A 20,831-nucleotide genomic window follows, 5' to 3' on the forward strand; every position below is an offset into this window, starting at 1 on the left:
TATTCATCAATGATCTTCTAAGCTGTACATCTAACCCTATCCACTCATACGCTGATGACTCCACCCTTCACCTTTCCATTCGGTTCCCGCAACGCCCATCTCAACAGTTACTTCAGCAAACAAGGGATGAGGCTATGGCACACCTAATGTCTGACTTGGCTCGTATCTCTGACTGGGGTAAAAATAATATGGTTGTTTTTAATGCACCTAAGACTCAGTTCTTACACCTATCAACCTGACAAAATCTTCCACAGGTATACCCACTAATGTTTAATAATATTCAGCTTAATCCTGCATCATCCTTGAACATGCTTGGGGTTTCATTTACTCGGGACTTATCTTGGAAAGATCATATTACATCTCTTGTAAAATCTGCTTCCAAGAGATTGGGTGTGCTAAGCAGACTCCGCTCTTTCTTTACCCCTGCACAATTGTTGACTCTATACAGGGGTTTTATCTGCCCCTGTGTGGAGTACAACTCTCATGTGTCGGGAAGCTCCCCACAAACAGCTCTTCTCAATAGGGTGGAGTCAAAGGCTTTTCATCTCATTAATTCTCCTCCTCTTACTGACTCCCTTCAACCTCTGTCTCTTCACCGCACTGTTGCACCTTTATCTCTTTTCTATCGCTACTTTAATGGTCACTGCTCCTCTGAACTGTCTGCTTGCATTCCTCCACCTCTACGACGGCCGCGTAGCACCCGTCTGGCAGCAAACTCTCATCCCTTTTCTGTCCAACTCTTTAACTCAAGAGTTAACCGTTACTCCCAGTCTTTCATTTATGCAACAGGTCAACTCTGGAACTGTCTCCCTCTGACTGTATTTCCTGCTGCCTATGATCTTCAGTCTTTCAAACGCAGTGTGTCCAGGCATCTCAAAATGATCAGATCTTGAATTTGGCTCTCTATTGTATTTTGTTTTTCTCTTGAAGGGAAGTGTTACTGCGGGCTCATGGCCTTTGGTTCCTTCTTCCTCGCATTAAAAAAAAAAAAAAAGTAGGCTATATGCTCGATCAACTTCCAGTCACCACCTGTGGATCAAGCCCATTAACTTAGAAGGGCTATTAACACTGAGTGGTTACATCACTGTAATGGCACTCAAACTAACTGAATATAACACCACAGCAGTGACTGACAGATTAAATTACAACACATGGAGGAAATGGTCTCTCTCTCTCTCTCTCTACAGTATACCGGTACAGGTAGCTATATACTGTACTGTATATGAGTTTCACAGACAGTGTTTCTGATCTCTTCTCTCAGCTGAATGAAATCATCTGGCAGTTGCAAAACTGAAGTAAAATGAAAAAAAGAAAAGAAAAGAAGTCTCTGTAATGAAGGTTTTAATTAAGACTTTTTCTGATCCCATCACTAAGACAACTCTCCCCTAAGCTGAATGAAATCCGGTGGTAGCTAACTGTATGGTATACAGTACAGAATATATACCATATCAAATCTAACTTGGCCTAAAATTGCCATCTCGTCACCTAGACTACCGAGCTGTAACAACAGATTAACACTAGAATATAATGCTAGTCACAAAAGGGGTGCCATGTAAAGGATGTAGTTGAAGCACTGTTTTTTCCTACCACTGAGCAACCTGAAGTAAGCTGTAAAAGGATGAAAAGCTGACACAAGTTTACGTATAGCATAAAGAACAATGTCACTGCTAAAATGGATCAGTCCCTTGAATTCCATGATGTAATTTTCAGTACATTAATGCCATCTCCATAATATTTCATTCAATTTAGGATAGGCCTCTCTCTCTCTCTCTCTCTCTCTTAAACAATGTGTCCCCCTTTTTCGATACGGGCTAAGGCGTTGCCCCTGGGTAGAGGACTTAGTTTGGAGCGTGTAGCACTTTATGGCCGGATGCCCTTCCTGATGTTTACCGATGATCCTTGCGTGGGCTAGAACCTCCAACCCTTCAGTCAGAGCACTCTAACCCACTGAGCCACTGTTGGATGATTTTATTCAGTTTAAGGGAGAACTCTCAGAGTGAAATGATTGGAAACAATCTCCATGTGTCTCCTTCAGTATGATGATTATGATGATGATGATGATGATGATGATGATGTATTTAAAGTATACAGCTGCTATTAAAGGAATTATTGAAGGATTTATCTAACCCCTTCAGCATGAAACCTCTCTCCTAAACTGAATAAAATCATATGGCAAAAGCACGAATACACTAGAATATACCGTAAATATATCATCATCATCATCATCACCACCACTACCATCATACTGAAAGAGGTACATGGAGATTGTTTCTAATCATTTCACTCTGAGAGGTCTCCCTTAATCTGAATAAAATCATCCAAGAGTACTAGTAGCTAACTAGAATAAAGTAAAAAAAGATGCCACAGTAATGAAGTGCCTAATGGTGATTGCTTCTTATCTCTTCACTACAAGGGGTATCCCCTATCTATCTAAATCCAGATGCCTTAATCCTGTATGGGATGGTCACAAATAAATCACGTCCATGTTGCCCTCTCCTCTACCATTTGGCAGCCCTCCCTCCAACTCACACCCCCTTCTCTCATATAGTCTATTTCTCCACTCTATCCCTCCGTCTCATCCTTGGTCTCCCCCTCCCTCTCTACCTCACACACACACTCTTCCAGTCTCTCATTCTGAATCAAATCTGGCAGTAGCTAGAATAAGTACCAGGTAACGTACTAGCTAATCTGCAAATGTCACTATAGTACTGTAAACTGATGGAGTTAAATTCAGATGACAAAACCATGCACAAAAAATATAAGATATACCCTCCCATGATTTAAAATATTTTCAAAACATCATCAACAAAGATACTAGCTACTGTTATGAGAATTTTGGTGCCCTTCCATTCCTGTTAAATAATGTATAACTACCGGAATAAGGCTAGCAAATGGAGGTCTGAGTCCCCTAGCTACTACCTATACTGATCAATCTATAACAGACAAAAAAAATTTGCAGACTTATTTACAGGTACCTGGTATGTTACTGGTAGGCCCACAGTACTGGTTTGAAATGGCACTGATAAAACCAAACTGAAGATGCCTTTATTGCTTTATTCTTGCCCTTATCCCCTAAATGGGGGATGGTGGACTGCAGAAGGGAAATTTCAGCCAGCAGTCCACTCAAATCATGTCTGGATGAGCCTGGGACCACAAAAATAGAAATAACAACTGCAATCAAATTTATCTGAATTAGGAGGACTTTTTGAACTGGAAGGATCAAACAGCCATTATTAATCCTCTCACTGTTTGGGTGTTCTCTTACTCTGAATAAAACTGTCTGGTAGCAAGAGCAGCAACAACCACAGCACCAGAAACAACAAAAACAACAACAACAACTAGAAAGCACTCAGAGAGTGCATAGGTTTGCCAATGCTATTGCCATTAAAAGGATCCGGATCTGTGGAGACAGGATCCGGATCCAAATCTGACCCAAAATTTAATCAATTCTTCCTTGGCCCATGGTCCACCCTTCCACAAAACTTCATTGAAATTCACTGAGGACTTCTGAATATATCATCTGGACAATCAGACAGACAGACAAACATACAGGAATACATAACTTCCTCCAAATTCGTTGGCAGAGGTACCGGTACAGTAACAAAACTAAGCTACCATGTCCTTGGGATGAAGGGACACACCTGGCCTCAGAACATATTATTAATTACTCCAGGTACAGTACCATAATGCTAGATTAATTTATTCAGCTTATGAGAAATCCTATCCAGCTGATATCATACAGCAAAATAACAGTCTCCATTACCTTTTTCAGGACACAGAACCTGTCTCTAAATTTCACTCTGGCTAACTGTAAAGATTTTATTCAGCCTAGGAAACTCCTTTAGGTTGCTTGGGCTTACTGTCTCTTACCCTAATCTAATAACCTCTCAGTAATCTGTATACAGAGGGCTACATAAAAGTAGTTTAATCAATGTTATTAAGTACTTTCCCAGTACACTAACTGCTCCTCAGTATCTAGCATCAGTCCCTTTGGTGTGATGATGTCTTCATTTTCTTTCTTGGAACCTCCAGATATGTAGTATGGCAAATTATGCAGAAACTAGGATAGCTATTAGAAACTAACCAAATGGATGGGTATACCCCTATTAATTCCAATATATGAATGTAGCTGCTGATATTAAAACAGGAAATTACTACTCTCATTCTCTATTAACTACATCAGCACAGAGTCATCAATAAGAACATACTGGTACATTAAAACACTAGCCTACATTAACTTTTATGTATACCAATACAATATATTCCAAGGCTTGACAAAATCATCTTCAAGTACCTAGCATCAAACAGACTATAAACATGTCCCAGTCATTTTGATGGGAATAAATCAAATTAGGTTTGATCCATTATCCTCTTTTTACTCTCTCTTGGCATACATCCATCATGACTGCTGAGTTGTAATAGCTATACAGTAGATCAACACTAGAATATGATGTGCCAGTCACAAAGAAATGCTACCATATGTAAAACCACAGCATTGTCTTTTTTGACAATCAGCTACATGAAATAGGTTACAAAAGACAAAAGTTTAGGTAAAAAGGATGCAGTAGCTACATGGAATTTTCCAAAATAACATAGCTACCGGTATAGCCTATATGACTGTTCTAACTTCTGCATTTCTCAAAGAATTCTATAACATACACTACCACCAATTAACATCATAAAATACAGTATTTCTCTACTGATTACAATACTCAGTACCCCACACAGGGATGCCTATCACTGATACAACTCTGTTAAGCTTCATAAATGCCTACGTACATACCGGCACTTGATTCATGTTCTGCTTTTCTTCCTGTTGTACAGTGGCAATGGCCAGTGCTGATATGCTCCCATGATCATTTTAATGTAATCAATCAATCAATCAATCCATAAATACCTAGGCTTAGGCTATATCCTGCAAGGCAGAGATAAAGCTTTCTTACAGATTTTCATACACAATGAACTACTGGTACCTTATCATAAATTCCCAACTTGCCTATTTTAAAGGACAGTATGGTACTGTATAGTATTACTGTACTATATAGGCAAATAATAATTCATTTTCAATGGTGAAGCATAAAGGACTTCAATATTACTGGATGCTGACACTCACCACAGACACAGGAAATGGACAGATAACCCATCCTGTTTTACGTTGTGCTATACCAAATGTGGAGAAAGGCTAAAATCTTAACACTATACACTACACTGTCAACTATAAGCTATGGGCTGTACTGCCGACTGTGACAAATGTGAGAGACAGTCCGACACAAGGGTGGGCAGTGGAAAGTTTGCTAGTAGTGAGGGAAGGTGCATGTTCTTGCTCAAGATAACAAGCGTATCATCAGTCAGCCAACATAACTGCTTAACTTCATTGCAGCTACTACAGCTCTTTCACCTTAACCTAGCTCAGATTTTCATATTTCTGTAGCTTATTTTACATACCTAAATGGAAGAAAAATCCAGTGCAATGGTTCTACATCCCTTCCACAGGACTTATTTGTGACTAGGCTAATGCCATACTTCAGTGTTAATCTATTGCTACAACTCGGCATTTGTGATGGAAAGAGGGCAATTTATGCCAAGTTAAAGATAACAGAACAGTAGCTTTAAGCTTTAAGAAAAAAAAAAAAGATGTAATTAATCCAGATAGGCTATATGAACAAAAACATAAAGAGAATGGCTGACAGACTGAGGCCTAAGCACACACAGTAAGGTAGCTGCAGCTAGGCTAATTATAGGCAAACAACTCACTCTGGCTATGAAATACAGTACTGTAAGCAATTTTGTCAGCAGGCTGACTAGTCTACATATGGTACTGTACAGTTCCATAAGAACAATTTGTGGATTTGTGTGTTCCATGGATTACAATGGCTCACTCACGGTGGTGGATACTTATATCTACTGATGGCCTACAGTAAACTCTCAATTCTCCATCGTCACAATATCCAGCGCTGCTGGCTCAGCTCTTTAAAAGCAATATCCGGCAAAATTATGCAATATCCAGCGCCAAAATGGGATGTAACCAGCGATTCTATGCAATATCCAGCATTGAGGTGTACTGACCGGCTTGTAAACAGTATCCAACCAACGCTGTATTACTGTACTGTATCATTATTTTACTGTACAGTATTTTTTGCTTATTTATGCTTGATTTTCATCTTTTACTCATGGGAAAGTTTTTGGGATAGCCTACCGGTAGTGGTTCATGATAGTAACGCAATACCCAGCTTGACGCCGAATACTAAGCCAATGAGGGGTAGGCTACTACCAGGTATACAATATCCAGCATTTTGCTTTAGCCAGCATAGGGCTTGGCTGAATTATGCTGGGTAACTGAGAGTTTACTGTACGTGGAAGTTCTATCAAATTTGATGCACTGTGCTACATGCCTGGAGTGTCTTCAGTTATCCTATAGCTCACTGATAAAGGTAATGTAGCTACTGTTTCTGGGATTTTATCTCCTTCACAGGACAGGGTTAAGATCTATTTACTGCCAGACACCTTAATCCCATCAGGGGTGGCCAAAACAGGACTCTAGTTTGGTGAGCCACAGCTCGCAAATGCGAGTAGTTTTTCCCTTCTGAGAAAAAATTATACATGCAAGTCGCCTTTTGGCGAGGAGAAAATACATCCACTTCAAGACCCAGTAAACTACAAAATAAGTAAATCTCACTTAAATGAACAAAAAAGCAGTTGTGATCGATTATTACAGTAAGTCTTTCCTTGTCGCCACTGTGAATGTTTAAAACCTCATTATATGATTCTAATCATCACACTGTGTAATTAATATATTTAATGCTCGTAAAATATTTCTGCTCGTAGTCAGTTTGGCAACTAAAAATTTATTTGGCTCATAAATCTGAAACCTTAGGAGCCAAATGGCTCGCAACCATCGGCAGTTAGCAAGAGCCCTGCAAAAACTACTGTAATCCCCTCCATGCCTCCCTGTCTTCTGCCATATGGCTGTCCACCCTCCAACTCATACACCCCTCTCTCATACAGCTCTCCACTCCATCCCTCCATCTTATCCTTGTTCTCCTCCCCCACATCTACCCCTCCACCTCACTTACATACATCAGTCTCTCATTCTCTATCCTCTCCACATGACCAAACCATCTCAAAGTATTTCTCTTAACACTTTCAACCACATCCACATCAACACAATGCTCCATTACTTCCTCATTTGTCTCTCTGTCCCTCCATGTAACTCCACATACTCCTCTCAAATATCTCATTTCCACTGCTCTCGTTCTTGACTAGTCTAGTCCTTCCAACAGGCTTTAAAAATTTCTCTAAAAATCTTATATGCAGTCCAGTAGTAAGAAGTCAACAGCAGAAGTAACAACCTTGCCCCCTTTCAGCAATGAGTCTGATTCTCTGAGATGGCTGGAGGTTTTACAAGCATGTGACGTAGTGCAACCTGGGGTGAAATTAACAAAACATTCACGACTGATTCTGTGTCATAACTTACATATGTTTTTGCAGGAAGACCTAGAGATATGAGATTCTGCATGGTCCTATCTGTTTCCTTCTTGCAGAAATGTTATAGGCTAAATCTACAATAATTTTTCCCCGGATAATGAAATTTTTGCCATATATCAAATTCATCTATCTACCTTTTTATCTACCTACCTACCTACAGCATCTACAATACCAGTATCCATCTATCACCTGATGCTTCATCCTTGGGGAGTAATTTTAGCAGGGATATACCGTACAATCAGCTTCTCTACCCTACAATAAATGTTCCACTAGGCTAGATTGGTTGCACTGTAAACTTAGTCTCTGGACTGGCAGGGATTTCCCATGACTGAATAAAATGCTTAAGTACAGATTAACGGTGAACCAAATTCTTGTTAACACAGAAAACTTTGTAGTAAGGTAATTCTTTCTCAGCGATTTCTTTTGCACGCAGTACCATATACCGGTAAGACTTTAAAGCATTTAATACTTTCTTTTGTATATTCTTCCTGTTACCTGACAATTTCTAGTCAATTTAGGAGAGCCCCAAGGTAGTGAATGGGTCAATGAATGAAGTACTGGTACCTTATATACCAGTATATGACACAACCACTTTAGAAATCTTTCCTTAATTGACTAAAACTGCCTTGATAGTGAATTGCCTGCAAAAATATATTGAAAATGACATCTTCACACTCAAAGAATTAGTACCGGTATGGTACAGAATTCTCTCTTAAACTGGATTAGTTACATCCGTTAGCCTAAACCCCTCCTGTCCAATGACTTTTTTTTTTTTTTTTTTTTTTTCCCTCCGTGCTATCTATAGATTATTTTATTCTGCTCAGGGCAGACTTTTCAAGCAGGTAGGGTTAGTTATAGCCTTCATAAACCCCTTCATTACTTGAGATCCTTCCCCCCTCCCTCCAACTCACACCCTCCTCTCTCACAGATTTCCCATTAGCTACGTCCCTACATCTCATCCTCGATATCCCCCTCCCAAGTTATAACCATAAAATACAACTACATACCATATTAACTTACATCTTGTCACGAAGCATCCTGAAAAAAGAGGCAATACAATTGGTACTGGTACCGTACTACACTACACTTGAAATGGTCTCAAGATTAGGGAGTGCTCTACTTAACACCACTAAGCTCATGGAATCAGTTTTTTACAGTCCAGTAGATTAGCCAACAATTAACTGAGATCTCGTGTGACTGATCACATTCATGGTTCGTGGACATGTTAAATCCCTCCCTTTTCTTATCAACCTCAATTGTTACCAAGATAACACTTATCACCATAATCTGCAGCACACGCTTCATTCTTTGCCATGTAAAAATATAGACTACCGGTACCTGCAAATCATATAGCCTATAATTCTGTACCAGTACTGTAACGGTACAGTATCTTCAATGTAGTACAGCATATTGTGTATATACTGTACTATCAGAGAAGCTTTGGCAATCTACACTCAGATATCATTTCCATTACAGAAACTCTCTACTGATCAATTGCCAGGCACCTTAATCCAGTAGGAGATGGACACAAACAAATCTCCTTCATGTCACCTTGTCCTCTGCCATCTGGCTGCCCTCCCTCCTAACCACATCTCCCTCTCTCATATTCCTGTAGTTCTCCATTCCATTCCTTCAGTTCATCCCTAGTCTCCCCTTCTCCTCTCCCTCATTACCGAACTCACATACCGGTACACAATTTCGGTCAGTCTCTCATTCTCCATCCTCTTCACATGTCAAATCATCTCAAAATATTTCTCTTAGCACTTTCAATCTACACTCAGGATAACATTTTCATTAAAAATTAAAGTATTCAGTCCTCAATGCAAGCAGCGTTTTCAATATTGTTTTTTGCTATCAAGTCCACAACTATACCAGTCTTACTCTAACTTGGCCTAAAATTATTTATTCTCCATTTTGAATATTGAGCTGTAGCAAGAGAATATGATGCCAGTCATGATGAAGTGCTATGGCAAGGATGTACAGCTACAGTACTGTCTCATGTGGAGAGGATGGAGAGCAAGAGACTAATGAGGAAAATATATGTGAGTGAGCTGGAAGGGGGGAGAGGGAGGGCAAAGCCGAGGATGAAATGGAGGGATGGAGTGGACAGGTATATGAGAGAGTGTGTGTGTGAGCTGGGGGGAGGGTAGTGAAATGGCGGGGGACAGGGCAACATGGAAGCAATTTGTTTGTGGCCATTCCTTACGGCGACTGGCAAAAAACAGATAGATATACTGATACCTATCTATCTATTGCCAGACCCCTCAATCCCGTAAGTGGTGGCCACAAACAAGTCGCCTCCATGTCACCCTGTCCCCCACCAAATCACTGCCTTGCTCCCATCTCACATCCCCCTCTCTCATATACCTCTCCACCCCATCGCTTCATCTCATCCTCAGTCTCCCCCTCCCTCTCCCCCCTCCTTCTCATTCACATACACTTTCCTCATCAGCCTCTCAATCTCCATCCTGTCCACATAGCCAAACCACCTCAATATATTCCTCCTAATGCTTCCTATCACATCCACATCCATTCCACAATGCTCCTTCACTTCCTCTATTGTCAGTCTGTCTCTCCATGTGACTCCACATGCTCCTTTCAAATAACTCATTCCCACTGCTCTCACACTTGACTTGTGTCCCTCCAACAAGGTCCAAGCTTCACTTCCATACATTAGAGTTGGTATCACAATACAGTACTGTCATTTTATATATATATATGGTCTATCTATCTATCTATTGCCAGATGCCTCAATCCCGTTTGGGGTGGCCACAAACAAATCGCCTTCAAGTCGCCCTGTCCCCCGCCATTTCACTGCCCTGCTCCCAACTCACACACCCCTCTCTCATATAACTCTCCACCCCATCCCTCCATCTCATCCTCAGCCTCCCCCTCCCTCTTCCCCCCTCCACCTCACTCACATAGGCCCACACTCTCTTCGTCAGTCTTTCACCCTCCATCCTCTCCACATGGCCAAACCACCTCAGTGTGTTCCTCATAACGCTTCCTATCACATCCACATCCACACCACAACACTCCTTTATATCCTCATTCGTCAGCCTGTCTCTCCATGTGACTCCACAGGCTCCTCTTAAATAACTCATTTCCACTGCTGTCACTCTTGACTTGTGTCCTTCCAACAACGTCCACGCTTCACTTCCATACGTTAGAGTTGGTATCACAATACTGTCATGTAGTACCCTAACTTTTTCACTTCCATGCTCACTTCCCTGTTTCTTATCACTGCTTTAAAAAAACCAGCAACCTCTCTTCCCTGCTGTACCCTTTCAAGCACTTCACCCTCCAAACCTCCATCCTTACTTATCACACTACCCAAGTACTTAAACGTACTCACATTTTCCAATTCCTCACCATCCAACCTCGCTGTACATTCACTGACTTCACCTCTCTCAAAGACCATCACTTTGCTCTTCCCTACATTCACCTTTAGATTCCGTTTCTTACACACTCTCCCAAACTCAACTACCAAGCCTTGCAGCTCCTCTTCGTCTTCACTCAACAACAGAGTATCATTGCAAACAACAGTACAGGGAGTTTCCAAACACTATCCTCTCTCACCAGGGCCACTCCAACATCCACTACCGTACCCTACCTTGTACCTCTTTTATTACCCCATCCATGTACAGATTGAACAACCATGGAGACATGACATATCCCTGTTTCAACCCAACTTTCAAAGAGAAAAATTCACTTAGTTCACCATCCACACGCACTGCAGCCTTCACACCATCGTACATACTCTTCACAGCATTCAACAACTTCCCATCTACTCCATATATTCTTCACACTTTCCATAATCCTTGTCTATCCACCCTGTCATATGCTTTTTCCAAATCCATGAAATATATATATATATATATATATATATATACTGTATATATATATATATATATATTTTTTATATATATATATATATATATATATATATATATATATATATATATATATATATACCGGTATAGGTTATATATAAAACCCTCAACATCTCAGAACTGTACACTGAGAAAAACTACAAATTTTCCCAGAATACATATACATTAGCTACTGTATTCAATTTATGGGTGAAAATCTCAAGCTGCCTCTCCTATAATGATATTTTATTCTAAATTTGTAAACTACAATACAGCCAAGCTAATAACTGACGCAGTAAGTTCAACACTGTGAAAATGTCATTATTATAAAATCTTTGCAATATGCAAACTATACTTCAAGGGATCTAACCTCCCTATTAAAGTACAACATTCTTTTAAGTCCAAACCACAAATTATTTCTGCATAGCTAACCTGAGTTCCAAATGAAGTATATCATGCTGAAGCTCAAGCCCTGTCACAAACTGTTCAACTTCTAGTGTGACTTTATCCAAACTTTGCTTTCATCATTATGCTACTTGTTAAAAATTGTTATATTGCCCCCTATGGATATTTTACTCCTAAACTGTGAACCACTGCTATAATAGGACACCCAAAGCCTGACTCAGCCTAACAAAACCCAGACTAGGATAGGGTGGAGTTTGTTAGGTGGGTTGGGGCACTACACTATGTATTATACATCATTTGAGTCATTAAATTTTGTTTCACATTTATATATACTGATTAATGTGAATGCCTGGCCGATAACTACGTCAAATATCTGCAATGTAGTTTACCCTTCCCCCTTCAATTAACACCCACACTCGAGAAATTCACTAACAGGCAACCTCTCAGGACTCGTAGACAAGGTTACCCTCTTACAGGGGGTTTTAAATATATTTCTAATCACTGCTTGAGGTTAATATGACTCTAACTGCCCTGAAAAAGTAAAATCTCGGACTGTGTGGGTGGTGGGTGGGGGTGAGATGTGATAGATACAAGTGGTCTTTAAGAGGGCACACCCCATGTAAACAATAACTTCAAGCTCACATTTCACCCACATCCCAGTCTTAATTCCTAACACTGACTCCTTGGAACTCACCTCTCATCCATTCTGAAGTCTCATTCCTTAATAAAAATCCCAATGATGTTTTGAGTGTCATAGAAAACCGAGCATTAATTGAAGGTTTTGCTTGACAATGCACTGAGGACTCAACTGTTGATTTCTGGCGCTGTCTGACCTAACACGCCTCCTGCCACAAACACTGACCCCAAAATACAGTATATTTTCACTTCATGGCCCCGCACACACATTAATAGCGCCTAATGATCGGATTAACCCTGGGAAATCACCACTCCACTGTCACTTTCAATCCGTTCACTCTGTCATTAACACAAACATTAGTGGCTGCCATGTTGGCCGCGTTACTCACTCCTCCGCCAGGCAAGTAGTTCCCTATCTCAACCCACAACAAATTATCAAATGCTTAATTATGATCTTCCCTGGACTCGACTTACTATTTCAGTGAACTAATCTTGTCACAGAAGAGATTTTCATCACAAAAGTTTGGAGTTACAATGCCGGATTCATATCTTCTAGGATTGCAAGTACTAACAGATCTAATTTGTTACAAGGCAAAAGTATATAGTATGATTTCCTTATCGAAAGCTAGTACTTTGATATGTTAGTCCGTCTGCACGGTATCTATTTCATTAAACTGTAAGCAGGTGGTTTGGCCAGACAAAACACTGCTTTCGCGAACTTTTCTTCCAATGAAACATAATGCTGACATCACTGTTAACAATGCGAGTTGCTTACTTTTATAATCCATTAGAATATATATATGCAAGACGTACTCGTGTGCGTTCTTTTAAGCAATCTTACAAGACATGATATTTTGTTCTTTGTAATGTGAATGTTTCTTAGCAACAATCATTGCAAGAACATTTTGTCACGCTCTTGTGAATCACATGACATTCCATATCAGAAAGTGTAACTCGATTTCCGGATGTTATATTTTGAAAGACTATCAGTATGATACAAACTGAGTGATGCTCAGTATGAAGAGCAAAGCTCAGTATACCGCAATAGGGCTGTTGTTAAAGGTCATCAATCAGCATCGAACATTCTAGCTAAGGATATGCTAAATCTTGCGATTGCAACACCCACTTTACATGACCTGCTATGGTAGTGATGCGTGTCTTGTCTGAACTTTGATTCATTTCCTACTATATCTCAGCGATGACTATATTTATAAACCCTATTCTGACCTAATGGTACTGTATAATTGTGCTCTCATTTTGCAATGATCACGTGGTGGTAGGAATGAGGGCCAGAGTGCCACTTACAAGCATATCGCCCTGTGCTTGCTGCCATACTCAGTGTTTTTCATTGACCCACACTCTCTCCTAGCATTAAACTACCTCCCAGTCGATCATTAAGTGTACATAATTCCATCAGCTGCCTTGTGTATGTGTGGGCTAACTGACGCGAAAAGTTGAGTAAGAAACACTTGAGAGAAGCCGAGTGGTACGTCAAGTTGCGTATCCTAGGCTGGCATTCTCGTCAGTTAAGCCATCCTATCTTCCTTAACCAGTTTATTTCTACCCATATCACGCTACTATTATCTTATACGCTATTGAGGCAAGCTTTATCAATAACAACGAGATATCAATAACATACAAGGGAAGAGTAAAGAGAAGTAGGCGAAATAAATCAATAAGGAAGAGGTGTTAAGGATTCCCCCTTAGCCGACATGAATATGGTCCCTCTAGCAGTCAGTCGCCGTGCCTTGCATCCTGGTAGCACCAAGAGTATTTGCACGAGCTTTGGAGTCCTCGTATCATCTCATTCTTAGCGATTTATCATGACTATTACACTTCAGTATTGTCTTTTAATGTTGTTTATATCTCTTCCATGCCAACATACATGGCATAAATGAAATACGAGTTAAAATTAAAGTGACATAACAGAGGCAAACATCTTAAGGATGAAATACTAGAGAGCCTCCTTAGATAATGAGAATACGGGCTCAGGGGAAGATCTTACCCTCTTCTGCTTTCGTCAATGAACTTTCATGTTGCTCAAAAATTTCACAGCTATTGATTAAAGATATCCAAGCGGCAGGCAGTGTTAATAAGAGGGTCCCCTTTAATGGAGTTCTAGAGCAAGAGGCAAGAGGTGGCTGCTCTCCCTCCACCACCACCTCCTCCTCCTCCTCCCGTCTCTCCCTTCATTCTCCCTGCCTCCACCTCCCTCTCGTCAACCGCTCTATATTTATAGATTCTCGTAAGTGTTAGTTGCATAAAATATCGCCCTGCATACACATTTATCTTCACTTATACAACAAGCAAACACTTCACAGTCAAATTAGGGTGAATACCAGTTACAAAATTCAAAAATACAGAAGATATCTGATAACCGCTATGGCGACCTGTTGATCATCACAATTAGTTCGGATCTTTTATAATTATGACCTGTCCTCCCTCCCAGCCTCCCTTTGCCAACTAAAGGTCAGACCGGGTCAACCCCACATGCCAGTCGATTGCATGACAAGACTAACACCTTGAAAAATTCACGTAAGAGGAACCAACTGCGTCTGTATTCATGCCTCCGCCCGACATACCGTTAGAGGTTACATGAACGGTGGCGTATGGAGACTGACGAACAGTATAGTGTGCAGTTCTTTTACCCTAACTTGGCCCACATTTCGTCCTTTTGCAGCTTAACTTAGCCTAGATTTTCGTCCTTTTGCAGCTTAACTTGGCCTAGATTTTCCTTTTGCAGCTTATTTCACGTGCTCAATGTCAGGAAAAAACAATGCTTCAGCTCTACATTCTTTCCATGGCACTTTTTCGTTCCTATACTCTAATGCTAGGACAATACTACGCCTTTACATTCTTTCCATAGGATTTTTTTCGTTACTAACACATAGAACGGCCTTCTAGTACGGTTAGAAAGCTTAACCTCTTCCTTACTGTTTTGCCTGCGATTCTGCTCCGTTACTATACTCTTGTGTTATTCATGCAATCTATGTCGAAAATGAAAAGACATGAGAAGCAAACCAGGGGATTTTACTGTGTAGTTCGGAAAATAAATCGTTAAGGAAAAGGGGTTAGGGAGCCTCCTTACCCGATGAGAATACGGGTCTTATTGTTAATCTGCTGCAACATCTCAGCATTCAGTGTGGAAAGATGGCAATTTTAGGCCAAGCTGGAGTAAAAACATATGTGGCAAAGCAGGCATGGTAACACCTCTTTCATATCTACTTATTATGCATATTACACCCCAATATTCTCTTGTAGACATGAATAGTAGCGCATGGAGGTTGAAGGCGGAATTCTAGCTTGGCAAGGATGCTTCGTAGGACCTCCTCCTCAGCGATTTATTTTGCATATTACACTTTAAAACATTCTACTGTATGATCTTTATATCGTTACGAAGACCCCCATGGAAACAACACGATACTGAGACAATTGCAAAATAAGTTGCTATGGAAGAGGTGCTACTTTATCTATCTGTACTGTATATATATATATATATATATATATATATATATATATATATATATATATATTTATATATATATATATATATATATATATATATATATTGATAGATATACTGTAAATATAGATAGATAGATATAGATACATAGATAGATATAGATATAGATATGCACATAAATTGGGTTTCGCGTGATTCATAGGTATGCTGCTTTCCACAAAGAAAAGGAAAGCCGAAAATCTGGCAAGCACTTTGATGTCGTCACATATACAATGTGTATGTATGAATATCTTCACTGGCCTGGGAGCAGCACCGTGTTCAGAGGTGGGCGGGTGGGATTATAAATTCAAATTACACCCCATCAAAGCTGATCGACATATTATACCCGCCCAGGATTTATTCGTCTTAGATAGGCTATTACAGTGCATATTATTTTTTCCCTGGGTATTATACACCACAGTATACTCTTCTGGATATTTATGCGTTATACCCTCCTTGTACATTATACTGGACATTATAGCCTACCCTCCTGGAACAAAATATACGGGATATTGTTTAGGACATTACTTTGGATCTTATGCTCTCCCTAGACATTGTAAGACATTATATTCTTAACAAATATTATAGAAGACATTATTCTCTCTTTGAACATTATGCAGGACATTATGGCATACTCTTCCTGGACAGTAAGACATAATCTCTCTGGACATAGTATACCTGGACGACACTCCCTTAACACACCCTATACACCCAGTGGATGAGGTACAAAACGGGGTAGGAAATTGAATATGGAACTCTAAAAAATTATTAAAGACACCAGTATAACGAAACAACTAACCCAAACCCTGATAGACGTATAGTAAGTGAAGCTAGAGATTCCGTAACGTCTCTCTCTAAGCGATTCATTTTGCACATTACACCTCAGTACCCTCAAATAAATTACTCATGCAAACTATATCGATGTAATATGAGTGATAATATACAAAATAAATCGCTAAGGGAAAGGTGCTACGGAGGCTCCAGTTTCGCCTACAATATCATACAATTCCCACTTTGCTCTCCCAAGCTAATAAGAAATAAATATGAAAAAATAAAATCTATACTGTTTTTACTCTAACTTGGCTCAGGTTTTCGTTCTTATGCAGTTTATTTCGCATAGCTCATTGGCAAAGACATTTGTTCTACAGCCGTGGCACTTCTTGATTAGCACAATACTCTAGAGTTGATATACCGATACAGCTCAGTACATACAGCTCGATCTCATTTCCATAGCATCTTCTTGACTATAGCATTCTAGTGTCAGCATCCTTTTATATATGAACATTAAAAACACACTACTGCAGCTCTACATCATTTCCACTGCACTTCTTGACTAGCATAATATTCTAGTGCTAATATACAGATACAGCTCAGCATTTAGAAACAGAGACAATTTCAGGCTAAATTGGAGAAAAAGAATAGTCATCGCATTAAATGGATTAAATTAACACTTATTAGGCCGGCTGAGTGTATGGGGGATATTGAATTGAAGTGTTTAAGTGGATTAAGGGATTAAATAGAGGAGGTGTAAGTGGATTAAGGGATTAAATAGTGGAGGTGTAAGGGGAATGAGTTGGCAGGATTGGACGCACACGAATGGTTTGAAAAAAAAAAAAATCTCTTCGGTAAGTAGATGGGAAAGAACTGGACCGAACTTAACCATTCATTGCAATAACTCGGATTTGTTTATTTATTTATTTATTTATTTATTCATTTGCTTGTTTGTTTATTATTGCAGGAGCATGATATATGAACTCTCCACTCACCTTTTCTTGTTCTTCATTTAAAAAATCATAAATAGGTTAGGTAAGGTTAGGTTAGCCTTGGTTTGGTTAGTACGTTGAATTAGATTAGCTCATTTTAACCCAGACTTGATAAGAGACGGGGCTAGAAGCTAGAGAATATAATCCCTCACCTTCTCTGGAGTATTAGTTACTAAACAATGAGGCATTTTCGAGAAAAAATCATACAGAAGACCCGCCAAAATTCGTTAAAAAAAAAAAAAATGATGGTCTGAAACTTATCATACACCTAGACAATACGGTAATATGAATAACAAGAGAAAATCTTACCGTATATCAAAGCCAGTTTTCAAACAAATAGTATATTGCAAGCGTAATGTTACCTTACCTGACCAAGAGCTGCGCCTATCTCGATTCATTAAATGTCTGACAGGCTCCTTAGCCATTATGTATCTGCCTTCGCCTTCTGCATATCAATTTTGCGCTATTTGTCCCTGTAGCAGATGCATTAATAAAAAAAAGTAATTAAAATGTTTCATTCCTTCTGCTGTTTGATTTTTTGTTTTGGCTGGCGGTTTGTTTTGAAGTCGTGACACTGATCCCTTGTACACAAGGCATCATTTCACATTCATGTATCATAAATGTTGGGTAACTTCACAGTTCCTCGCGTGAATTAACATGCAATCGTTAGAAATTTACACCAATCTCTAATAGTATCTCCATCTGGGGGGAAATTTTCGTCGATCTCTTCATGCTGGACCTAACCTCCTTGCGGGCACCACGATCAGGTGGGAAAGTGAGGCCCGTTTTCTAAGCGGCATTAGAAGTTTCTCAGCACTTCTTAGCGATTTATTCAGCACATTTCTGTTCAGTGTCATTTTGTGGTGTACAGATGCGAGCTATGTGGATATCATAACGATAAAAATAGCGAAAAGGATGTTAAGATGTATAATGCAAAATAAATAGTTAAAGATGTTACGAAGTTTCGTATGCCACCTTTAATACGGCCCTGAGTTCTTATCTTTTTTTTTTTTTATACAACATAAGAGGATTTACACATTTTTAACATCGGCATAATTTGTACCAATAACACACAAGAGGACACTGAGGTGTAATGTGCTGATTTAATCGCTGAGGAAGAGGTGTTACGAAATCTCAGAGATACGAAGTGGCCTTTGCGAAGCCACTTAAAACACGACCACGTAGGACAGCCAACAATGCCATCTTCAACTCGGCCATTAGCTCCCACCAGTACCTACAAGAAATCCCCGTCAACCCGTAACACTATCACTTCTGCCCCGGCCACAGAAGCCCACTCCCCCTAGTAACCCACTCATGAGGTAACAGACAGCCGCGTGCAAGAAAGCCAAGGAGAGTGTACAGCAGTCTTCCCATATGTCTCCTGTCCTTCCTATAGACACAAATATGGTTACGAGAGGGAATTCACCTTAAGTATGGTAGACAAACCCACAAACCCTTGACCGGGAGTACTATCGTTTTGGAGTATCACCTCGCACCTTCAGAGTCAAGAAACAAAGACTGTAGATATTACCCTTTTAAGTTTCATGTGCATATATCACTAACGCAATAACAAATGAATAAATAAAATAAATGAATAAAGTTAGCACCCAGGAAATAGTCTAGAGTTGATACATCATCCACCGGAAATTAGAATTAATATAACGAAAAAGAAGACTAGATTAATACTACAGACTGCACAAATCATCTGTCTATAGCCCGGCGCCCTAATCCAGCAAAGGGTGGCCGCAAACAAAACGCTTCCAAGTCGCTCTGTCACCCACCATTTGACTGCCTTCCCCCCAACTCATTCCCCCCTCCCTCATATACCTCTCAACTCCATCCCTCCACCTCATCCTCGGTCTTCCCCTCCCTCTCCCTCCCTCCACTTCACCTACATACACCCTCTTAGTCAGTTTTTCATTCTCCGTTCTCTCCTCATGTCCAAACCACGTCAGTGAATTTCTCCTAATTTTCTCGGTCATCCACTTCCACCCCACATCGTTCTTTCACTTCAATCGTCATCCTGTCCCTCCAATGCACTCCACATGTTCCTCTCAGGTAACTAATTTCCACTGCTCTCACTCTTGACTTGTTCCTGTCTAGCAGGGTCCACGCCTTTCTTCCATACGTCAGGGTAGGGATCACAATACCATTTTGCAGTGACTTTTTAGCTTCCATATTCACCTCCCTATCTCTCATCACCACTTTCAGTGAACCAACAACCTTCCTTCCCTGCTGTACCCTTTCAAGCACTTCATAAAAACAGATATTCAAGTTTTCCCCAGTCTCAGTTTCCCCAGACTAAGACACGCAGCCATTTGCATTCCATGTCAACATTTAATTTTAGGTATGGAAAGGCTAGAGTAACCCAAAAGTCTCTCCCCTAGACCATAAAACTTGCATTATTATTATTATTTTTTCTATATACTCGAAGTGAATGAGAGACTAACTAGAAGAGTGTATATGAATGAGGTCGAGGAGGTGGGGGAGACCGAGGATGAGATGGGAGGAAAGGGTGGAACTATATGTGAGAAAAGGGTGTGTGGGCTGGAGGGAGGGCACCCTAATGGCTGAGGAGAGGGTGACATGGAGTCGATTTCTTTGTGGCCACCACCCGTTTTGGAATTAAAGGGTCTTGATAGAGATAGATAGATAGACAGATAGTGTTTATGTTAAAGTTTTTGAGAATGTGAGTTTTGGAAAACACACACACACACACATACAATTTTTCCTATTTGGGCGTGGTTAAATGGAGTCACTTTAGCTTCACCTTTTAAAAATGGTTGCCAAGGTTTAGTTTATATAAAGATAAGCACACTTGTCAGTCATTGAAGCAACTTCGTGTAGATTAGTTTTCGGTTTGCAAATTATGGCAGGCTTAAATAAATGAAAATGCGTGAGTTTTATCTAACGATAATCTTCATATTAATGACTGATTATACGACACAGCTATGGAAATGATAATGATATTCCGTTTTATATGTAGATTCCACCAAATGCGAATATGGCACAGCCGAACTGGATAATAACAGAAGTAAAGTTGTCAGTGTCAGGTGATTGTGGGTGGGTGGTGACTGAACGTCGTTATTTTTAAGTTTTTTTCTTGGTTATCTTCTGCATTATCGTTTAGAGATAACAGTATTAAAAAATAACCACTCATGATTTAGT

General features: G+C 39.9%; 1 protein-coding gene across 1 annotated transcript in view; it reads right to left on the minus strand.

The window, feature by feature from the left end:
* The window catches only part of RhoGEF2 (Rho guanine nucleotide exchange factor 2), a 725,597-nt gene extending 712,924 nt beyond the window's left edge, over positions 1-12,673 (minus strand). Inside the window, exon 1 of the mRNA XM_080286550.1 lies at positions 12,457-12,673. Coding sequence (XP_080142676.1) covers positions 12,457-12,467 — 11 coding nt within the window. The 5' untranslated portion in view covers positions 12,468-12,673. The remainder of the gene's footprint in view (positions 1-12,456) is intronic.
* Positions 12,674-20,831: the final 8,158 nt, after the last annotated feature.

This window comes from Coenobita brevimanus, chromosome 112 (assembly GCF_032717465.1).
Source record: "Coenobita brevimanus isolate Jiangsu-jjx chromosome 112, ASM3271746v2, whole genome shotgun sequence".
NCBI classification, from domain to species: domain Eukaryota; kingdom Metazoa; phylum Arthropoda; class Malacostraca; order Decapoda; family Coenobitidae; genus Coenobita; species Coenobita brevimanus.